Genomic DNA, 23,378 nt, shown 5'->3' on the forward strand with positions numbered 1-23,378 from the left:
TAAGAAGAAGTCGCTACCTGAGAAACAAGCACGCAGATATAGAAAGTCTAAGGGGGGGGGGGGTTATAACACAACCAGATGAAATCGCGAGCGCGAAATTTTTCGTTAGCAATAACGCATATTTAAAGTACTGGCTAGACTCGGGACGAGTGACAATGTGACATATCCGCACGTCTATTAAACGAAATTTTTTAATACATTTGCGAGAAAATGATAATAAAACAAAGAACAAAATTGATATTGTTTTGCAAAATTTTATATTTTTATTGGAAAAGGATTATGTTAAAGTAGTAATTATTAAAATATGCAATTTTAGTATTTTAGCACATTATGTGTATAGCTAAAGTAAATATATTTAATATATTAAAGGGAATATAACTTCACTTTTTAGGTGTCGAACACCAACCTTCGACCATTTCCAGCTCCCTGCTATGACTTCAGATATTTTTGGCGCTGTTTAGTGACTTCCCGCCAAAATTGCTTACATAAAAAAGCACAAAAAACATAAAAAACGACTTGAGGTTATATTCCCTTTAATATATTTTACTGTGCTGCGTTGTAAATATTTCATTTCATTTTTACGTCTTACTGTTTATTTCTTAATGTTGCGCTCCTTTCGTAAGAAAGGAATCGAGTCATAAGGGGGGGTTTGAACCGCCTAAACCCCCCCCTTATATACGTCCTTGCTGAGAAACAAGGTAAAGCAAGAAATAAAAACATTTTGAGAAGGTGTTTTGTAGTGTGATATCTATAATAATTGGAATAATAATATAATAATTGAAATATACTAAATAATTAAAAGTTAAAAACTTAAAAATTAGGTAATGATTCAGTCTCGACTTGCTTGACCTTCGCTCTCAGGTAATGAAGTCACAAAATCAAACAGCTACAAAACTAGAAGATAAGTTAAAAATTATATTAAATATTAAATGAAATGGACAAAAATCGTTTTTTATAACTATTAGGACAGTATATCTAATATTTTTTTGTATAAATAAGCGAATTCACGTAATTTAAATTTGTAACCTTATATTTATTTTTATCTGAACATTTTTACTAAAAAAATATTGTTTAATTAATTAATTTTATTATAATTTCATTTTATAAGAAAAAATATCTTTAAACGTGTAGTAATTTGTTACCCAATTCTGATTGAAAAATATAGAATAGACGACTGCAATATTAATGTTTTTGAATTGTCGGATATTACAACAGCGCTCTCTGTCAGTGTACTTCATATATCAGGAATCGAAGCGCCAAAATTACCATTTTCATTACATTTTTAATAAAAATATCTTGTTTAATTAATTACATGTTGATTTTAAATTAAATCTTAGAAACTGCTGAATTTTCTTCAGGTTGTGAGCTTCACACGTTGGTCGCTACGTGGATCTGTAAACCAAAATATACAATTTTAATTACAATAGCGATACCTGGCGGTGAAAAAATTCCTATTATTTACAGAACATCTTGGCTACGTTCAGTGAAGCTTAACGGTCTTATACCGTTTTACGTTTGCGTTGATTCCGTTGATACTTTTTATCCTGTCTTGTTAAACGCTTTTTTACGATTGTTGTAATTTTTATAAAATATCGTCTGCTGTGTCGTCCGCAGCTAGCCTTCCCGCGTGCTGTGACGTCATGATTCCATTTAACAACGAAGAAACCGGCTGGAAGAGCAGGTTCAAATGTTTCAACAACGGTTCAGCAACGCTACGTCACACCGGAAATGGAAAAAAGCGTACAGTAAAAAACCGGTTCCGAAATACTGCAACGTTTAATTTGTTGCAAGCTACTGAACGTAGCCAGGGTTAGGATTTCACTTAACTTATGTCAATACGGCATTATATTATTAAACCAAAGTAAACAAAAATATTTAATATAAACAAGAAAAGAGAGAGACACGAATATTATTGCGTAAGTAAGACTTTTTATTTAAAAAAAAATTTCTTGTTTATATTATAATAGCGTAAGGTTAGAACGCTCTACCATTAATATAAACATATGTAACATAATCACTCATAAGTATGCCATAAAAGCATTTTCGTGAATGAAACCTTGTTCACGGAATATGACGTAAATTACGTCACTTACAACTCCGTGACGAAATACGCGTCATCAACTTTACTGATGGGAAACGGAAGTTAGTGAGGATTCCTCGCGCGTTTCTGACTTTGCCCATGTCAAGTTTAGTTCGTGCCTCGCGATCACGTGATTTCATTTCCATGGTAACCTTTTCAATAGCGCAAGGATTATAAGCATTTTTGCATTTTAGGGTCCGTTCAATGTATGTTCCGCGTGAAACAAGGTCTCATTGAATTTTTTTCAATGGAAATATTATACAGAGGCATACTTATGATTAAATTTGTTACATATGATATAAATATTTAATACATTTATAACGAAAACGTCTGAACTTAAAAAAATCCCAACATTTTGATCTTTATATTTTCCAAGAACGAATTGTAATATTGGCCTTAACTTCTTCAAATTTGCAAACGAGCGTACCATTATTAGTTCCTGGCAAATCTTAGATCACGTTCCGCCCCTTATCCTTAACTTCCCTACGTGACGCCCACTTCGAACCTCGAATAAATATATTCATGCCTTTGGAGATGGGAAACTTTCCAGGTAAGTTCCGGCGACTGTACAAATCGCATTAAACCTTTTCTCCGAACAGAGAAGCGCCTGGATGGAGATATCAGCGAAAGCGCGGAGGCCCAAGAGCAGTCGAGACTCGACAGAGAGCGCGCATCCCAAAAAATATTTTTAAATCGATAACGCCGAGTCTGCCGCTTTCGGAGTCTACCCCGTTTTTGGACAGCGCACATCGCGGAATCTTCGCGGTCTCTCAGTCCGAGTGGAGATCGCCGGGGCAACGACGGGAAATCGCTCGCTTTCGAACAAATAGTCGAACCGAAAGATCGCGGCCGCCTCGTGTTTTCCTTATCAATGGAAGGGAACACAACGCGGTTCTCCGCCCCCCCGCAACCCAGAAAGAAGGGAAAAATACCGAAATCCGAACACAATAAACTGTGGAAAATTATCTCCAGGAAGATGCTACACTCCAAATAAAAAAAATCGAGAAAAAAAATAATAACTGACTGAGAATATATATATATAAAAAAAGAGAAACGGTTCCATCCTCCACGTTGACCCATTTAGAAAAGTTTCACCTTTTTAGCGCGCTATTTTCTCATTGGACGAGAGCTGGTGCGTGACGTCACGGGATTTTCACGAGCTAGCGATAGGGAAACCCCTCGCGGAATTAACGAAAAATAGACGTTCCCCCTCCCCTTTTACTGATCGTCTTAAAATACTTTTGGTTCATCGGATTCTAAACATATTTGACCCTCGAATCGGTCGCACGCGCGGAACTTCGCTCTGAATTTCAAACCGTGATCCATGTCGCGTTCGACTTAGTTTTTCCCGAGTTTCTTTTCGGATTTAGAGGCGGTTTTAATTTGGCTTTCTAAAATATTTTTTTTCCAAGATGCGTATTAAATACGTCTTCTTTTGCGTATTCTTCTACGTCGGGCTTAGTTACGGGCAAGAAAAATTGGTAGAAATTACCACGGACAGTAAGAGTACTACTTCCGGTACTAGTACCAGCGAACAGCCACCGTTGGTAACGGCGGACCAAGAAGTGTTGGACAAATGGCTCGATTTTCAAAAACAAGCGACGGGTGCCGTTGAGGACCTCATGAGACGAATGTTGCCCATGGTGACCAGAATGAGTTCCGAAGTGGACATCTCGCCCGCTTGCACTTCCGGACTCTTAAAACTTATCTTCGGACTACGATCCATGAAAAATTGGGCCGTTAGAAGTAAGTGTTGATTTTATTTTAACCATTTTTACGGTGTAGGGACTATAGGTCACGCTTAGTAGGGCGTTTAACTTCATCCGTTTTCTGCCAAAATTTACCCTTTGCTAATTCGGATGACGATTTGAATTGTAAAAAAATAAGCTAGTTAGGGATATTTATCAATTATAGGTATTATTTGTCCGTTGTAATAGCTTTCACAAAAATGTAACGTGTATTTCTACCCGTAATTTTTTCTTCAAAGAAATTATTTTGAAAATAATTTCCCTCAAAGAAGTAATTATTTTAAAAATTTTAAGTACGGGTCGTACGGGGTGAGATTTAAGTCTGACTAGGAGAGAAAATACCCCAAAAAATGGGGCCGGGTCGGGGTTGGGTTATAATTCGTATTCAAAAATAATAGAAGCTTAAAAGGATTATTGTTTCTTCATTACAGTAATTTAATAATAACCCTTAACCAGCTACGCCTTTTTTTGGGATGAAAATAACATGTTTTTCTTACTTAACCCGACTCGGAAAACTAACCAAGACGACGTGGTCGGTTTCGGATGAAAACCCGCGGATACCCGACTTCCCGGGTCGGCTTCGGAATCCACGTACGATCCCTACATTCCAGATAAGGGAGATTCATTATCCTTTACAATTATAAATAATTCTGCTGAAATATTTTTTCTGCGAAGGAGGAGGTAAAATTAATTGGGTTTTCCAAACGTTCCCTTTTTATGAATCCGATTTAAAATTTGTTTAAAAAAACTGGTTAGATTAGGCTACGTTATTTTTTATTTCGTAGTTTTTTTTGAAAATAACATTTTATTGAGATTATTAACAGTTAAAGCAATGTTTCGTCAGAAGTACATAATTTTTAGAATAAGTATCCGACAATGTTATAAAAATACTTTTGCAAGCTCGTGCCAGTTTCCCGACAAACCGGGGATATGTCAACTGAATAACGACTCAAAATTTACCGCGTGCATTAGTCAGCCTACTGTTGAAAACTAAATTACGTAGAGGTTTTAAACAGTTTAAGTTAGCGTTAGAAATCGCGTAGGGAAAACTTGTAAGATAACCAGTCTGCATTCTGTAAAGCTACGTCTAACTTCTAGAATGTTTAACCTGTATTATTAACTTATGTGATGTCCCATTTTCAAGGTAAATGATTAAACATAAAATTAGTATGAAAACCAAGAAATATTCTTGAAAGTAACTGAGTTTGTAAATTTTGAATGTCAACATTTTGCTAGTAAAAATATAATATTTCACAGTAAATTGTTTTAGACTTCGAGGGAATTGCGTTACCTAACCACTTAACAAAAGGGTGCGGAAATTGAAATGTGATCTTGGGCAGGGCGCGAGGGGGGGGGGGGTGGTAAACTGAGAAGCTGTCGGGGTGCTTTCATCCTAATTGGGGGACGCTATCGCAAAAGCGGGTAGTCAAACCCCTAGCGTCACCCTGGGGCCGAATATCCGGCTTTATTTAGAGCCCTTAATTGGTTATACTAGTATCAAGGTTGCACTCGCTCCGTTGCCCGCCGAGGCCTTTAAATCTAATTTAGGGAAATCAATTTATAGAATTAGAAGTTTCAAAGTGTGAATAATATAGCTTTTAGCCTTACAAATTTTATATATCGGGTATATTATTCAGGGGAAATGTCAAGGATATAGTCGGTATTCTCGTGACGTCATCATTGCTATAGAGGAAGGCTAGCGTATTTCCCTTGCCTGGCCTCACCCCCTTTCAGACCCTGCTGTAACGGCCATCTTGTCTTACTTTCCTTCTAATATCTCCTATTGAAAATAAGCCCAAATCAGGGTGAATTTTAATAATTTTTCACAAATGGTTAGAACATAATTCGACGCGTCACTTTTGTTGAAATAAAATCATAAACTTCTGATAAAAGTAAAATAGTGTAGTTTTTGGCCTTAAAACGTTAGGTAATGTTTTTATATTAAAAATATTGTAGCAACCGTAAAGCAATAACCCTAATAGATCAAATTTAGTAATGGTAAGAAAACTATTTAAATGTAAATGATAATATTTACAGCTAAATGTGTGTAGTATTTCATTTAATATTCGTCATTAATAACAATGTCACTTGTACTTGAAAGTTAGGACTCATGCATTTCAACCCAGAAATTTTTCCTCGTATTGCTATTTAAATCTCCCGTCAAGAAGATAACGGGACCACGCTGTCACCGCGGTCCAAAGCTTTCCCTATTATGGGTTTGTGTGGCGAAATAAATTCCAGGAAAAACCAACATTTTCCATAAGAACCCCCACGAATAACCCCTCAATGATAACCCTCGGGGAAACGTTACCTTTGATGACGAAAAATTGCAAAGCGCCTGGTCGTTCTATGCATATTTGGTTTAAGGGCATTTGGGAGTTTCGCCCAAAGTAATGCTTCTTGGAAGCCAACTTTTAAAAAGTCTACTTTTCACTGTGACGATTTTTTGAGGCGGAAAACGAGATTCTCATTTCCGATTTTTATCGGCATTTATTGAACGGCAGAATTTATACCATTTCGTACATAGTTCTAGAATTATTTAGCCCAAAAACTAAATTTGAAATGAATGATAATTTAAATAGTGGAGTTAACTACTTATTAAGTTTATAGTCTTGCGTATTAAATTCTCAAAACCTGAAGGTAAATTAAAATTAATTAAAATTGCAATAAAAACTACAATTTTCAAAACCTGAAGGTAAATTAAAATTAATTAAAATTGCAATAAAAACTACAATTTTCAAAACCTGAAGGTATTTTAAATTTAATTAAAAATGCCTACAAAACTACAATTTTCAAAACCTGAAGGTAAGAAAATAATTTTGCCATTTTAATTAATTTAATTTAATTTACCTTCCGAAAGGTTTTGAAGATTGTAGTTTTTATTACAATTTTAATTTTCCTTCAGTAAAATAGCAAAAAAACTACAATTTTCAAAACCTTTCGGATGGTAAATTAAATTTAAATGGCAAAAAAATACAATTTTCAAAACCTTACTGAAAGTAAATCAATTAAATTCAATCAAAACTACAATTTTCAAAAATTGAAGGTAAGAAAATAATTTTTTTTGCCTTTTTAATTAAATTTAATTTAATTTACCGTCCGAAAGGTTTTGAAAATTGTAGTTTTTATTACAATTTTAATTTACCTTCAGTAAAATAGCAAAAAACTACAATTTTCAAAACCTTTCGGATGGTAAATTAAATTTAAATGGTAAAAAAATACAATTTTATAAACCTTACTCAAAGTAAATTAAAATTAATTAAATTGCAATCAAAATTACAATTTTCAAAACCTTTCGGAAGGTAAATTAAATTAAAATGGTAAAACAAATACAATTTTATAAACCTTACTGAAAGAAAATCAGAATTAAATTCAATCAAAACTACAATTTTCAAAACCTTTCGGAAGGTTAATTCAATTCAATTCAATTACAATAGTTCTTTCTATAAAATCAGGGGGGGGGGGGATAAAATGGGGTGAGCGAAAGCATGTACCCGCCGCGTCACGAACGACGTCATTGGGCTTTTACTACAAAATTTAGAAAGCGCCGTGAATTTTGACGAAATTCTTAAAAATTTTCTGAGCGGGTTAGCGGGGTATTTTATTTTTATTTCGCTGTAGACGTTCTTTGTATCGTGTATGACATTTTTTATGTAAATAATCAAGTTAAATCTTTAAGATTAACACATTATTTTAAGTGGTAAAATTCTAATTAAATAACCGACTGACTTATTTTTAATTAATATTATGGCAATCAGATACGACGTGTAGCTCTCTTACTCGAGCCACTAGAGGCTGCTAACGTGTTTCCCTAGGCCAAAAAATATCCCCCCACTCCCCTGAAAATGACGTTTTCATGACGTAGTGGGACCCATCTCAAACAAGTTGGGCAAGCGTAAATATTTTATAGAAAGAACTATTGAAATAAAAACTACAGTTTTCAAGACGGCTTAATTGGTTTCTCAAATGAAAATTGTCATTTTATTAAACGAAAAGACATGTTTTAAATAAAGCAATGCATGCTATTACGTACTTGGGGCAGTGGCGTAGCTGAGAACTCAGAGGCGCCCGAAAAAATCTCTGAGGCCACCCTTTTTAACTTTTTTATGGTTAGCGGAACCCCCTTCCGAAGCTCGAGGCCCCCCCCCCCCCTGCGGACCATCAGCTACGCCACTGACTTGGGGATATTAACAAATGTTCTGACGATTCTTACCGTTGCTCCAAATACGCTTCAAGGTCTACCCGGATGCTCTGACTCTTTAAAGTCACCAGTCTGACCTAATGATAAAGCGTATAAATTATACGGCAATAATTAAAATTAGTTATTACAATTATTTTCAAATTTTCATATTGTGGTAAATACAATAACTAATTTAAACTGTTTTATATTATATTACCCGAACTTTTAATAATAATTATAATAATAATAATCAATAATAATCAATAATAATCAGCTAGGCTAATACCCAAGGCACCACCTTAGGCCTAAGTCATCAAGCGACTTTCAAAGCCATTAATTCAGGTGGCCGGGTTACAATGCGTAGGAGGGTGGTGGCAAGCCCTTCAACCCACGCTAGCCAACAGCTCCCTCTATTACCGTTTACCTCAACAAGTTTCTATGGAAGGGGAAACCGAAGAGCTCGGGGAAAAACCTCTTAAACCAGTATAGCTTAAGCTTTATATTTGACTTTGACGGGGAGATTATGGAAACATCTAATACCACTTCTCTTATAGTGCAGCTAAATCAGTCTCTAACAAAACTACTTATTTGTAAATTAACAAAATATTGTTTCGTTTAAAATGGAGGGAATATACAAGAATACTCTCTTTTTCCCTATTTCGATTTTTTCGAAAACAATTCCCTTTTCTAATTTTGAAAGGAACAAATTCCCTAGAAAGGAATAAACAGCACGGCGGTGAACGTTGACGTAAGAAATTTCCGATATGTCTAGTACACGCCGTCCCAGTGTTTTGGCCCTAATGAAAACCCGTCTTTACAGCCTTACCCAACCAACTGTGTTTGGTATAGCGTAAACGTTGTTGCATCAGAAGTATATAACTGCTTACAAGATTTCCCGCACGGTACTGACGAGTCCGAAATAGGACGAAACCGGTCTATCGTTGGAATTTCTGGCTATTTTATTTTATTTAATTTGGTTTTTCACTCGAAGATCTATTTGGTCCGAGTTTCGCGTCTTTTTGTTCGCTCGAAGACCTATCGGTACGAGCATTTTCTTCAAATTTGTTTAGGGTTTAGCTTTATTATTCCCTTTTCATAATGGACTAATCTACATATTCGGTAATTTTATCATCCTTTACAATGCAGTCCATAGGTGGTTCCTTTTAACTTACAAAATACATCTTCATGAACGTTCTAATGTTATTTGCTTGAAACATCTACCTTCACAGCCTTCCGCTGATTTTTCCTATGTAGACTGAGACTTCTCCAGTCGTAAAATATTGTGTACTTCGGGTTATATGTATACTTTCAGGCGAGGCTTAAAAGGGGCTTAGGAAACAAACTTTTATTTTTATTTTTTTGGCTAGGCTAGGCTAATACCCAAGGCACCTAGGTCGCAGTCATCTAGCGACTTTTAATGCCTTTAAACAGGTGGCCGGCTTACAATGCTTAGAAAAGGGTTGCTCATACTCTTTTCAGATGATGCTTCAAGCTCAAGCCTTGATCTTTTGTTCTGTAAGCTATGAATAAAAAACTAGTTAACTAACCAGTTTTTACTCTGATCATCTGAAGAGGGTATTAAAATGTTAATATGGAAATTTATGTAATTTAGAAATCGATGTAATTGTAATTTGGATCTAAGTATTACCCAAAAATGACTTAATTTTAAGGTTGAACACGTCCCTGTAACAGGGTTGCCACGGTACCTGGAATTCCTGGAAATGTCAGGGAATTTGAATATGGGTATAAAAATCAGGGGAAATGTCGGGGAATTTGAATATGGGTATAAAAATCAGGGAATTGGAATTTGGGTATAAAATCAGGGGAAATGTCAGGTTATTTGAATATGGGTATAAAAATCAGGGAAAAGTCAGGGAATTTAATTTTGGTTAAAAAAAACAATTTTTGGTACAAAATAAGCTGGGGAAAACCTGGAAAAGTCGGAATTTTATTGTGAAAAAACTGTGGCAACCTTGTGTAAGTCTTTAACAAACCAAAAATTTATTTACTTACACTTGGGAATATTATTATCTCTACTCTAGCAGTAAGATTTTTCGCACTAAAATGTTCAAATCAGTCTTAATTCATTGGTTCTCTAACTCCGACTCCTTATGACGTAATAAAAGCACACCCCGATGACGATTTCCTTCCTTAGCCATTCCCTTCGTTAAATTTATATTATAATATTTTATAACCCTGCTTAATATTAAATGGATAAATGTCTTTATGGTAGTACCGGCTATACTGGTATTATCTCATAACCACAAAATATAAACACGGGTTCTAAATATTTTGGTTTTGGGGCCACCACTCCACTAAAACGTTTTCAAAATTTACGAGCATTGAAGAATAAATGACGATTTATGTCAACTATAAAAGTTTTGAAATTTTCCCTCGCACTTAAAAATTTCTCAGTAGCATCCTTATGGGAGGTATAGCCGAAGAAGAAAGCAGAGTTACGAGGGCGTTGGGAAAAATGTGTTAATTAATATGCGAGTCCGCGGCTATTCCAAAACTTTCTTTTGTTCGCTAAAAAGGGGGGCATTGAAAACTCCAATATATTGATGTTAAGAAAAGGCGCGTTGATTCTTCCAGGTCATTGGCCTTAAATATTTGGTCGCCCTAATGGCCCCGTTTATGACGAAACGGACCGGCTACCGTTAATTTATTTAAATGGTCAGACGTAACCTCCGCGACCCGGAACAAATCCGTCTGGTCTGCGATAGTCATTTCTTAGAACTACGCTTACAAAATTCTCCCAATTGAAGGGGAAGAATTCTATAGCGTTTGTTTCGGTACTTGAAAATTAATTACCTTCCATTGGTTTTAGAGCTTTCCCGTAAATTGGGGAAATGCTAATTTCCCTTTTTTGGGGTTGGGTAACCTTTTGAAGTTCGCCGTTAAGCCTTTTCTTACAAATGCATCTTTCCGCGAAGAATTTTAATACAGCTAAATTTGAATTTCCGAGGCATACAATTACCTCTAGCTAATTTCAAGATAAGGTACTCGGACTAAAAGTGTACTCTTTTAAACTTAAGACGTTTTTTCGCCTGTTTCGGGGATGAGAATTACTCCAGCCCATAAACTACGCGCTTGTTCCGGAGTATTAGGGCTACTCTTTTTACTCCTTCTGAAAAGGTGTAAAGGATTAAATCGGATTTTGTCGTCTGCTAGCCAGAATTTATCTGCTAAAAAGGTTACAGGCAGCCATTTTGGAAACGTGTTTTTATTCCGACTAAAACTATTCGCCACCACAGAAATGACGTCATAACCTTACTCTTCTTACCATACTCCTAAATCCCGGAACAAGAGAAAAACAATTATTATATACGAAAATTTGGGACTTAATTATGTGTATAAATTAGAATTGTTTTATAATTATGTGTATAAATTAGAAGTGTATTATAATTATAATTATGTGGATAAATTATCAATCTCCCTTTACTGTAATCTGTATCTTTGTATTCTACCGCTGATTTTTCAAATTGTTATGAAAGCGAAAATGATTTTCTAACTCTATTTCTAGAGAAATTTATAAATATCTCTAGTCTCGTATTCTCAGATATATACCTAAAGTAGGGGGACCAGATTTCCTATTTTTTCCTATAGCTTCAATGCCTTCCTATAAATTTCTTTAATTTTTCCTTATTTCTTATATATTCCCAGAATTTCACCAGTTTTACTTGTTAATTGGTTGTACTTAAGCATAAAAACTTGGGTTTTTCAGTGTAGTATAAATCAAACATTTTGTCATCGTGTACCCATATTTATCCAATATTTTACTTCATTTGGCCAATTTTGATATTTTCCTATATTTTGTATCCTACATTTTCTTACAATTCGCGTTCAAATTTCCTATTTTTCCTATTAATTTCCCTGGTTAACCTGTACTTCTGACCTTTACTTAATTATCTGGATAGTCAAATGGTATATACGTCTGACTTTACATATCTCGTAAGTGATACTTCGGACTTGATTTAATTATTGTCTTTTAGGGAAATAAGCTGATGAAGGAAGTGAAAGAGTAAAGCATAGTATTTTAATAGAAAGTGAATTAAGAAGTGTATGTTTTCCGATAAACAACAGCGACCTCAATGTGGGTTCATAATTTTACTAGTAGCTCTCAAATTTTCGTATTCCACATCCCCCGCGGGAATTTTTCATCGAAATGATTCAAGCGTAAATAGAGATTTAGAGTACGCTTGAAATCTATTCAATAATTTAAAACTCTAAGCGGCTATCAGCTAGAACTTTCTTCGTAAGTTAGAAAGTATATTAAGATTATTTTTAACATCGAAAAATAGCGGAAAAATTTGTTATCAGCAGCAAAGAACCCACAGTTTCAAAAAAATTATCCTTAAAAGAAATATATTCTAGTTTCGTACGACAAACGGGTTTCAGTTTGACTGCTATTTTTTATCGCAGTTTTTTAATTTTGAATTGAATACGTTGAACGTTGTGTTTTGTAAGTTCGTTCAGCCTATTTTTTTCGCCGGTAAATATATATTTAATAATCTTAAAATAGCAACAGAGGAAAAATATCTTGAATTTCGTACCGGCATTTTGTGACCTAAAAATCTTCTTATTAATTCACCGATTACGTATGAATTACTAAAATATGTTGGGGAGGGAAATATGTTGATTAGTCCTACACTTCCTATATTTCTGAAATGGTACTCCTTTTCTGAGTAAATTCTCCTCCTTTTCTGAGTAAATTCTAAAACATTTATTTTTTAGTGTTATCAAGACTTAGACATCTGACCTTCTCAAAAATCGAGATCACTTAAAATTTTCCTCCGACCCATCTTGGTGTTTTGACTACTTTTAAATATATCTTACAAAACCAGTTTTTTTTTCTTTTAGTGGCTTGCAAATCGATTATATTAGTCAAATAAATCCCTATTTTACGATTTTTATTTATTTTTACGTGAGACTTGACATTTTATTTGGACAAAAAGGAATTTTGGTATTTAACTTATAATGATCACGAAGCCACAGGTGACTGAATTGGAATTTTGATAGCGAAAACTTTATAAAAAGATAACTGTCAAAAACGAAATTAAAAATTACAAACTGGAAAATATTTTGTATAAAATTAATTTTTAAGAAGTGTCGTAGGTTGGACCGTTGGAGGGATAGTGAAATGTTGCCATAGCAAGCAGAATTACAAAACCACTCTTGTACCGCTCTGTAGAAACTAGTGTTTTGTGATTGCAATTGATGCACCATGCAACATTTGTTATTAACAGCGTTGCCAGATGTACGATTCGGATCGTATTTGTACGATAATTGAACCCTTGGGATCATACCAGAGAGCTTCTATAAGGGGAGACTTACAAAATACATGTAACCCCCCTTTTCGAAAACCGGCACTCTGCTTTCCCCCGTGACCATGGTTATGGCAACCCCTTCACAAAATACGGGCCACGTTCAGTGACGCTCAACGGAGGGGAAATTGTTAATTAACCGTTCTCCGTTTGCAATCGTGACGCCACGTCTGTTGAACGCTTTTTTACGATTGTTGTGAATTTAATACAATATAGTCTGTCGTGCCGTCTGCAACTAGTATTCCCGGGTGCTGTGACGTCACCATTGCGTTTATCAACAAAATAAGCGGCTCTTCCAGCCGCTTATTTCGTTGACTCGACTCTCAGTTTGCAAACGTGACGTCAATCCCGGAAGTGAAAAAAGTCGTACAGTAGCGAATGCGCATTCAACGGTCCAACCGTTTGCTGTTACTGAACGCGGCACGGTACAAGTTTGCGCATCGCTCTCCGCGCAGTGAGGGAGAGAAAAGTCTACGGTTGGCAACCCTGTTCCTGGTCGGATTAGTTACTTTTTTAGCAAAGGCTTCGAAGTTATAGTGGGAAGAGACTATCATTTGAAATTAAGTGCTTTAACGTGGATTTTATTTAGTTAAATTATAATAAAATGGTGCGAACCATGAACTGTTGTTACCGTGGCTGACGAAATGATTCAAGGTCCTTGGACTACACTGTTGTGAAAGGCGCAACTTTTTTATTCAAAGAAAGAGAAGGGCTGATACCGCGAGCCCCATTCGGCACTATTACAAAAATGATGCCCGTAGAATTAAAAAAATATATATTTAAAGAAATTTCCCACCCTTGCCAGTGGCGGACTGGCCATAGAGTGAACATGCCCGATGGCAGGTGGGCCTCACGGACCTTTCATGAAGTGCCCCCCCCCCCCCCCAAACATTATAGTCTTATAGTTGTTAAGACGGGGGCCTATTGTCTCCTGGCAGCCCAAAATGTTAGACACAGTCCGCCACTGCCCCTTTCCCAGCAATATGCCGGCCTTAGACTAGAAATGTGCCGCCCTTAGACTAGAAATGTGCCGCCCTAGGCCTGGTACGTGCCTAGTGGGAAAACCAGGTCTGTCCTCTCAGACGTGGTTTTCCAAAGTTACGCAACCTGTTAACAAAATTATATAATTAAACCGTACTTAAATTTTGCCGTTTCAATTTGTTTTACTCCTTAATACCAAGTTATATTCTGACAAGAATTATCGTTCGATTGTATTCGGTTTTCGTAAGAAAAAAATAACGAGTTTGATGAGCGGTGTATTAAACACAACTATGAGGATATATTCAAACAAAAACCCATAATTTAAATCAAATCAAATCTTATATTCGCGATATGCTATTTCTTTAAGAGTTTTTTGGCTGCTGTGAATGTTTTAAGCTCTTTGATGCTGGAGTAGGCATTGTTAAAGAGCTTTATTCCGCGATAGAAAAGCGAATTTATCTTCTTAGAGGTTCGTCAGCTTATAATTTTTAAGAATGGACAAACTATAGGTTCAATCGTGGTTCATATCGAATCTTTCTTTGTATATTTGCCTTTGTCTGACAGCTCTTAAGAACCACTGTCAATATTTCTACCATGAAATTACAATCCGTGCAACTCAACGTTTAAAGATGGTAATTAACATTGAGTGTTCAAGTCTATGATAGACTTTTTGGTGAGTACGCCGTTTTCAAACGCTGTTAAGTCTTGTGACGGCGTACTAGCCGACTCATATCTTGTAGGCGCGTTTGTAAGAGCCGAAACTTGTCATGTTTGAAAACGTTGAAGCCTTTTTTTACTATCATATATTTTTACACTAGTTTGAGTTACATTTCATATTCAAGTCTACTTAAAAAGTTTGGGAAATGCAGATGATTATTAAAGCATTAGTACTGTTAACAAACTAATATACAAGCAAACCATAAGAGTTAAAATTATGATCATACACATTTTGATCACGTACTTTTTCCACGGCTTGACGGAAAGCCATTTTGTAACAGGAATTTTAAACCTAGCGTATAGTTTTTATAAGCAATAAATAAAACCAAAATCCTGTGCATTTTTAACTGATCCCTTTGAAATGCAAATAAATCATATATCCTTTTGTTATTATAATTTAAATAATGCGTTTATTTATAGTTGGTAAACTGTTTTGACGATCCGGAACCTCGTGGTTGAATTTTGCCCCTGGCACGTAAAGGGGGAAGGAAATACGTCACCGGTGTATGCTTTAATCGCTTCGGAAGTCTTATGATTTAGGGAACCAATGAGATACCCCGGGCGGCTTTGATTTAGAGGAAAGAGAGTGAGGGGAATTGGGAACAACACTTAAAAGAATTTTATATTTCGGGAGACTGTTTTTTATCATTTTCACAACGATAATATTTCCATTTATAGTCATTTTTAACCGGGAATGGCATTCGAACAAAATAATGTTAGAAGCAACATTTACAACCAGGGCTGCGTTCAGTAAATCTCAACCAATTATCTGAAATTAATTACGTTGAGACCGTTGCTAACCTGACGTAGGCTCTTGTTGAACGCTTTTTACTAATATCGTCTATTGCGGCGTCACGTGACCGTTAAAGGGAGTATAACCTTTTCAGGAATTTGGGGCAATACAAAACTCCCTCCCGTCATTTTTCTAACCCCTTGTTCAACGTAGTGTGAAATACAGTGGTTTTTGAGGAATTATCCCACTAAAAGTATCCCCGCTTTGGTAGTGCTTTAATTTGTCACATCTACTAGAGCGCCTTTCGTGAATCTAAAGCCACGTACCTCATTATTAAGAAGTTATATTTGAATAAATATCCAAACTGTAATGAAAATAACTAATTTATAGCTCCGATATTGTTTATATGTTGATACAGGGTGACCAGACTTCCTATATTTCCTATATTTTTAATGCCTTCCTATAAATTCCTTTATTTTCACCTATTTTACTATAATTTCACGATCTTTTGAAAATGAGAATTTTTAAGTATAGAACATGTAGTGAAAAAACTGCCACTTTCGAACAAAATCTTGAAATCCGCTAAGTGATCCAATAATGCAAGAAAGTGTACTAAAAAATCATCAATATTCTAGGTGATTCGAGTCAAAGTATACCGATATGCAGTAATTACGTTATTATTTTCCTATTTAGTTTCCTATAATTCGCTTATTTCTATTCCTATATTTACCTATAATTCGCCTCTAAAATTCCTACTTTTCCTATAAAATTTCCCAAGCCTTTCCTAGTCGCCCTGTATATATTATAACCTTCTGACAACACCCAAACTACTATAAGGAAATAATAAAACAACTCACAATTTCTCTGTCGAAATACAAATGAACAAATCATGCAAATCAATCACTGCTATTGCTCAACCTATTAGCTTTAAACCCCCTCTTTCCTCCAACTAGTCTTTCAAAGTCTGCGACATAAATCCTTGTCCCAATCCTTTTGTTATCCACATGTACGGTTTTGAAAGTCAAGTCAGAGGCGAGGAGGAGGAGGGAGGGAGGGGGGGGGGGGCTTTGGTTTGTCATTGAACACATCGATCTTGCACGCTCGATTAATCAAAATCGCGCTGGCAAACGTAACGGGACTTAAACGCGACCAAGCGAGAAACTCTGGGCGGATCCCATGTTTGGATTATTTCGCCACATTGCGGCTTATTTGTCCGGGCCCTGGGAACTATAAATTAAGTTGGGCCGATTCGCAAATAGACAACCCACTTCTCCCTCTCGAAATGCCGACACACTTACTCTTCCGTTTGTAGTTAATCCGCCTCTTCCATTGATTCTTAAGGCGCGTTTTATTTACCCTTTTGAGGGCGAACCTTTCGCTAATGGATCCCCGCTGGTGTTACCAGAATTAAAACATGCTTTCGGGAGTGTTGAAGCGAATTAATTGCTTTCACCAGGCGTGGGAAAAAGAAAAAGAAATAAAATAATTTACTATATATATCAAAAGTAAATAATGTTGCATAATTGCATATTTCTAAGAAATACGGAAAAGTCCAGGTTGGGTAAAACTTGGATCTATTTGAAAGATCATGTTTAAATATATTCAAAAATATCAGTCGTAAAATTGTATCTTTTTTAATGACGATAAATTAATTTTTAAACGAGCAAAATTAACCGCCAAGTGATCTGCCATTTTCTTTCGCGGTGACGTTTTAGGACTTTAATCACACGCTGTTCGCGCTATAACAGCCCACTGTTCCCTACGCGCGCTTGCTCCGCGTGCGGTCTGTCTGAGGGAAGACGAAAGAAAATGGCAGCTCGCTTGGCGGGTAGATTTCAGTCGTTAAAAAATTAATTTCTCGTCATTTAAAAAATATACAATTTTAGGACTGATATTTTTGAGTTTATTTCGACATGATCTTTCAAGTAGACCCAAGTTTTACCGAACCTGGACTTTTCCTTTAAAATGTTATCCACTTGGAGTGTGTAACTTCGTGTTCCTGCTCTCTGGTTTTTCGAAATACAAATAGAGCGGAGTGAAAAACATAGCTAATTTTATAGAAAGGCTTATTAAATTACGTTAAGTTTGCTGAACTTGTTTTTCTGTAGCTCATTCGTCACGAAATCCGTAGAAGTTCAGTTCAGTTTATGCCTAAAAACCGGGTTTCTCGTCGAATTTACTGTAGTCAGTGTTCCGAAGTGGTAAATGTAAGGTGTCAAATAATGTGGGGAAAAGTGCTAAATACCGACATGGCGAATAATACTTTTACTGGCTAATATGCCAAATAGTGGCAAATAAATTTTTTTAATAAAAATAAAAAAACGTATACCATTTGAAGGAAAAAGATATTTGTGCTATTTTAGACAAATAAACTGGATTAGTTGCCAGGTTTTGGGCTAGAAACTCAATTATAGCCCAATCTAGTTATTTCTTTTCGCTATTTTTCAACAATTTTTCCTGAGTTTGAATTCGTCTGCTATATATCGTTAAGGTGTTTTTAACGGTTCTTTTGTGAAAAACTGAAACATTATCTCGCATGTAAGTGATGCTATATATCTGAAAGATATTATTTACATCATTTAAATGCATTTACTGATTATTAGTCACCATTTGTAACATTTTGCCACTTTTGCCACTTTTGGCCATATTTGCTACTTCATGCCACTGACATGGACTTTATTCTAAAAAAGTGACATTTAGGTATCACTGTTCGTAGTTAAACGTCATCGATACGTCACCCGTGATGCAGCAGTAACATCAAAACTTTATAGAAAGGCCTGTCACATTAATCATAGATCTTACCTCAAAATATACTTAACAAATAAACGTTCCTTATTGGAAATTAAATTTTTGTTCCAAAGCAGTGTTAGACTTAATTATATGGAATTCATAGTTTAGTCTAAAATTTTATTCCTTTCTTCGCGAGCCTTTTAGTGTAAATATGTATTTAAATTGAGAAACATTAAGGAGTTATTTATTTTATACATAATTGAAAAAGTCGAAATTTATTAAATTGCCAGTTTAGTTTTCAAGATAAACGGATTTCCATACCACCCAGTGGTTATGGCTCATCCTATTTCAAAATTGGTTCCCTTTCGCAGGTTCAAGTTACTTTTGGAATGTACCTTTTGAAGTAAAGATGAAACTTTTCATATATTACGTAATTTTGATAATATGAATGATAAACTCGGACTTTGAATCAATATTCATTTCGGTAGGGCTTTTTGCCAGTTAATTTGAATCCAATTTCTTTCAATATAATGCAACTTCCGTAGCTCCTCTGGATAGGCTGTGATTTCTTAAAGGATGGGGTTCAAATTTTGCAACTCCATTGACAATTCTCTACCACAATCATTTGAAAATTCTACTAGAATTTCAGCTAGTTCATCCAATTTCGTATCGTGTGCTAGCAGTTACGATCGATAGATTTTTGGCATTTTTAAGCCCTATTTACCAAATTCAAACGAATCGGTTTTCCCTTAAGACTTATTAATCTTAACGTAACTAGTTTAAATCATAACTAGTTTCTGTTAACCTAGTGGCCGAAATGTCAAATTTAGTTCTACCTAGTGGTCGTACGGGGACCCCGCCCCGAAAACCCCCGACATTTTTCGCTGAACCCGGTACCGAAGATAAACCCCGAAACATAACACCAGATTTATTTTATTTTCGGGAATGCATGTTTGAAGTTTGAACTTGGGAATTGGAAAGGAGGTTATTTTGTCATTTTATTTACTATAAACCATCTTCCACGAAATTATTTGGTTCTTTTAGTTATAAATAAGCCAGTATTATTATTTTTCGGCGGTGGTCTTACCTGATCCAAAATATATTTTTTAGGGGATAGCTTGACCACCGTAAATATTTAAAAATTCGCGACCGAAAACTATCGTCGTGATTCGTAAATTTGACTTAAATAATATTGATACTTGCATTTTAATAATTTTTGCATCGTTTGCTTGTTTTAAGTTTATTTAAAAAATAAGTTATTATGACTTTTTAATTGGTCTGTAGCAGACGCTAGATCATAGGCGCTACCCCGGAGAATCTACCTCGTTTCCATGTAATAATGTAATACATAACTCCTTTATTTTGTTTTATTTCCCTTGTATCTCCCTCACATTGTACTGTTTTCCTGTACATACAAACTGTATATAATATCTCCTCTGTATATGTATAATTTTTATTGTCCACTGTCTTAACGTGATGGCTCTTAGACCACTTGTTGAGCAATAAAAGAACTAAAGAACTAGCGCCGTTACGCCACCTAAACACGTTTCGGTCGCTAATATACTACCTTAAATTATTTATATGACAATACTTTCACCCGGAAAGATTATAATTGATTTAATATCTTTTTATTTATAGTGCTTGACGCGTCTGGTAAACCTCCAGCCGGAATTCTGGAAGGTTCATTGTCAGATTTGGGAAATATAGACGAATGTTTCGCTATAGAAAACATCGACGAATACAGCGGGAAGCGAGTCTTCGAGGGTCAATACTGCGCCATCAACGCCGTGCCCATCCTGCCCAAGAAACCCTTTCAAGTCACCTTCCATCACAATGTAGTCGACCTGAGCAATTACACCGCCAAAGACTCCGTAAGTCTTCCAAATCCCGACTTCAAATGCCTCGTTGGTAATGGCGTCATGATGACTCACACGTTGGTACATATTGCAGGTTTTCATGGACTTTTCCAAGAAGGCTTCGTTTTTCTATCGCGTCAGGTTCCGTATCGGAATTTGCGTCCCTTCGACCTGTTCCCAGCAAGACGTCAGCAATATCGTCACTCACGTTACCCAGGACACTTTGTTCAACGTTACGGTTCCCTTTTGCCAATTGAAACAGCCGTGGGAATTCTCAACACTTCAAATTACAATTATGTAAGTTCACATTTCTAAATTAATAGAAACTACGCATTACGTAATCATGGACCAAGAATCCGTGGTTAAAAGCACGCGTTTTAACTAAGAATAGGAAAATACCGGATAATTTTAGTTCAATGTGGACAAACTTGGCGTCGCTGTAGTCGATTTAAGTGCGTATAATCGCTACTTGGTCGTTTGGGAACCGATTATTATTTAAAAAATTGCGTTGTGAGAATAAATTGTCATACACAATGCTATTGTTACTCAGGTGCTTAGGAACGTTTTGGATTAAGGGGGTGCAGCTTGAACGTTAAATTTGGTGCCCACCCTCGTTGGCAGGCTTTTTGCCCCCCCCTTCTAAAACAATTTGGCGCCTCGTTCCTACGCCACTTATGTTACTTATCATAAATTCGATTTTTAACAGGTCTGTGATTAGTCTCATTATACTATTGGTGGCTCTGGGAACTATCCTCAGGCGCTTCTTTACATTGGAACAGGATGGTCAAGGTGTTTGTCGTAAGTACCGATAATTCTTGTTCTTTAACGCTTTTGACGAGTCATAAAATTAATGAGTCCATTCAAACGTAATTACCCGTATAGATCAGATGGTACGACTGTGCGACTGCTTCTCCTTGGACACCAACTACAAAAGCTTGATGGGCCAAACCAAGTCTTTGCAGGCCATGGACGGGGTTCGCGTGCTCAGTACTCTGTGGATCATTTTGGTTCACACCTACGCATTCCAGAACGAAAATTCCATTGGGAAAATCATGGAAATTATCAACTTTACCGAGCATATGTCTTTTGGAGTTGTTGTTAATGCTTGGATTTCCGTGGACAGTTTTTTCTTACTTGGGTAAGCACTTTTCATTTAAAACAGGGTTGCCACGCGTTAGGGAAAAGTCGGGGAATTTAAAAATGGGGCTAAAAAGTCCGGGAAAGGTCAGGTAATTTTAAGAATTTGTAAAAATTCAGTAAAAAGTCAAGGAATAAGTGTTTTTATAAATAGGTGTTTCTATAAAAAAAACTCATAGATATAAGAAATGTATATAAAGGTCTAGATAAATTTCGGGGCGTCCAAGCCTAACATAAAATACGGAATTGACACCTAGCAGACACCTAGGAAGGCACGTGATCAAGAGCGCGAGCTCTCTTAGCATTTTAGTACTAAGTGCTTGACCTTTCCGCAGGCCGTAGTCTTTAGACACCATCTGTTGGTGACTTTTAGTATAATTTTTAAGCAGGAGACAATGGCTCTCGCGACGATAGCACGAGCTTTCTTACCGATAGATAGCGCGTTATATGGATAGTCTGCAGAAATTACGCGTTTCTGCTAGCTGTCACCTCCGTATTGACTCCCTTTGAAATATTTTATCTAGACCTTTATATAAGTTTCCTATATCTATGATAAAACTATAGCATTTTATACTTCTAATTTTTTTTATCGGCGTTACGAGCGCCAGTAATCTAAGTGCTTTACTTGCACGCGAGTTTTGTTCGCGGCTTTCAAATTTCGAAGGGTCTCGCGACTGCAGCGCGTGCTCTCTACCTTCAAGAGCTTCAGCTAAGTGACGTAGACAAAACATTGTCACATGACCTACCGTATTTTAAAGAAACGCCTATTAACGTGGCCTTGTTTGAATGTATCTAATACGTCACAGCTTTAACTTTAGTAATATTACGAGCGAGCGCGAGACCTAGGATTTTCACGTGTGCGTGCAAACCACGCGTGTCAAAACTATTCTAATAACGCTATGACATCGTGACGTAAGAGCAGCATAAAAACCAAGTTCGGCAAGCGTAGCCATAGATATAGGAAACGTACATAAAGGTCTAGATAAAATATTTCAAAGGGAGTGAATACAGAGGGGACATCTAGCAGAAACGCGTAATTTCTGCAGGCCATCCTTATATGGCGCTATCTATCGGTAAAAAAGCTCATGCTATGGTCGCGAGAGCCATTGTCTCCGGCTTAAAAATTATACTAAAAGTCACCAACAGATGGTGTCTAAAGCGCCCTATACACGATGCGATTTTTTGGGGGGCGACTTGTCGCTACGATCCGGGAGATCGCGATCGCTCGTCGGTTTTTGCCACACACGGCAAAACCCCGATGTTTCGAAAATGGAAAAATTTTACCAAACACAAAGCCTAGGCAGATTCCTAAAATCGACGTAGAGCACGGACTACAGTGTTTTACAGCACCAATTTTATTCAAAAAAAGAAAAGCTTGTATTGCGCTTGCCGTGATTATTACTACAGATGAAAAAAAAAAGGAAAACGAAAATGGTCGAAACAATGGCTTTTACTTACATTTAATTTATATAAACATAATTTTATATTACTTACATTTAATTTATATAAACATAATTTTATATTACTTACATTTAATTTATATAAACATAATTTTATATTACTTACATTTAATTTATATAAACATAATTTTATATTACTTACATTTAATTTATATAAACATAATTTTATATTACTTACATTATATAAACATAATTTTATATTACTTACATTATATAAACATAATTTTATATTACTTACATTATATAAACATAATTTTATATTACTTACATTATATAAAAATAATTTTATATTACTCACATTATATAAACATAATTTTATATTACTCACATTATATAAACATAATTTCATATTACTTACATTATATAAACATAATTTTATATTACTCACATTATATAAACATAATTTCATATTACTTACATTATATAAAC

The 23,378-nt window shown here is 35.7% G+C and overlaps 1 protein-coding gene across 1 annotated transcript in view; it reads left to right on the forward strand.

Moving 5' to 3' along the window:
* The first annotated feature begins 3,312 nt into the window (after positions 1–3,312).
* LOC149943634 (nose resistant to fluoxetine protein 6-like) overlaps positions 3,313–23,378 on the forward strand; it is a 36,138-nt gene continuing 16,072 nt past the window's right edge. Inside the window, exons 1-5 of the mRNA XM_090175735.1 lie at positions 3,313–3,826; positions 20,135–20,367; positions 20,447–20,649; positions 21,059–21,150; positions 21,235–21,490. Coding sequence (XP_090031861.1) covers positions 3,493–3,826; positions 20,135–20,367; positions 20,447–20,649; positions 21,059–21,150; positions 21,235–21,490 — 1,118 coding nt within the window. The 5' untranslated portion in view covers positions 3,313–3,492. The remainder of the gene's footprint in view (positions 3,827–20,134; positions 20,368–20,446; positions 20,650–21,058; positions 21,151–21,234; positions 21,491–23,378) is intronic.

Source organism: Leiobunum rupestre, chromosome 5 (assembly GCF_980474605.1).
Source record: "Leiobunum rupestre chromosome 5, qqLeiRupe1.1.hap1, whole genome shotgun sequence".
NCBI classification, from domain to species: Eukaryota; Metazoa; Arthropoda; class Arachnida; order Opiliones; family Sclerosomatidae; genus Leiobunum; species Leiobunum rupestre.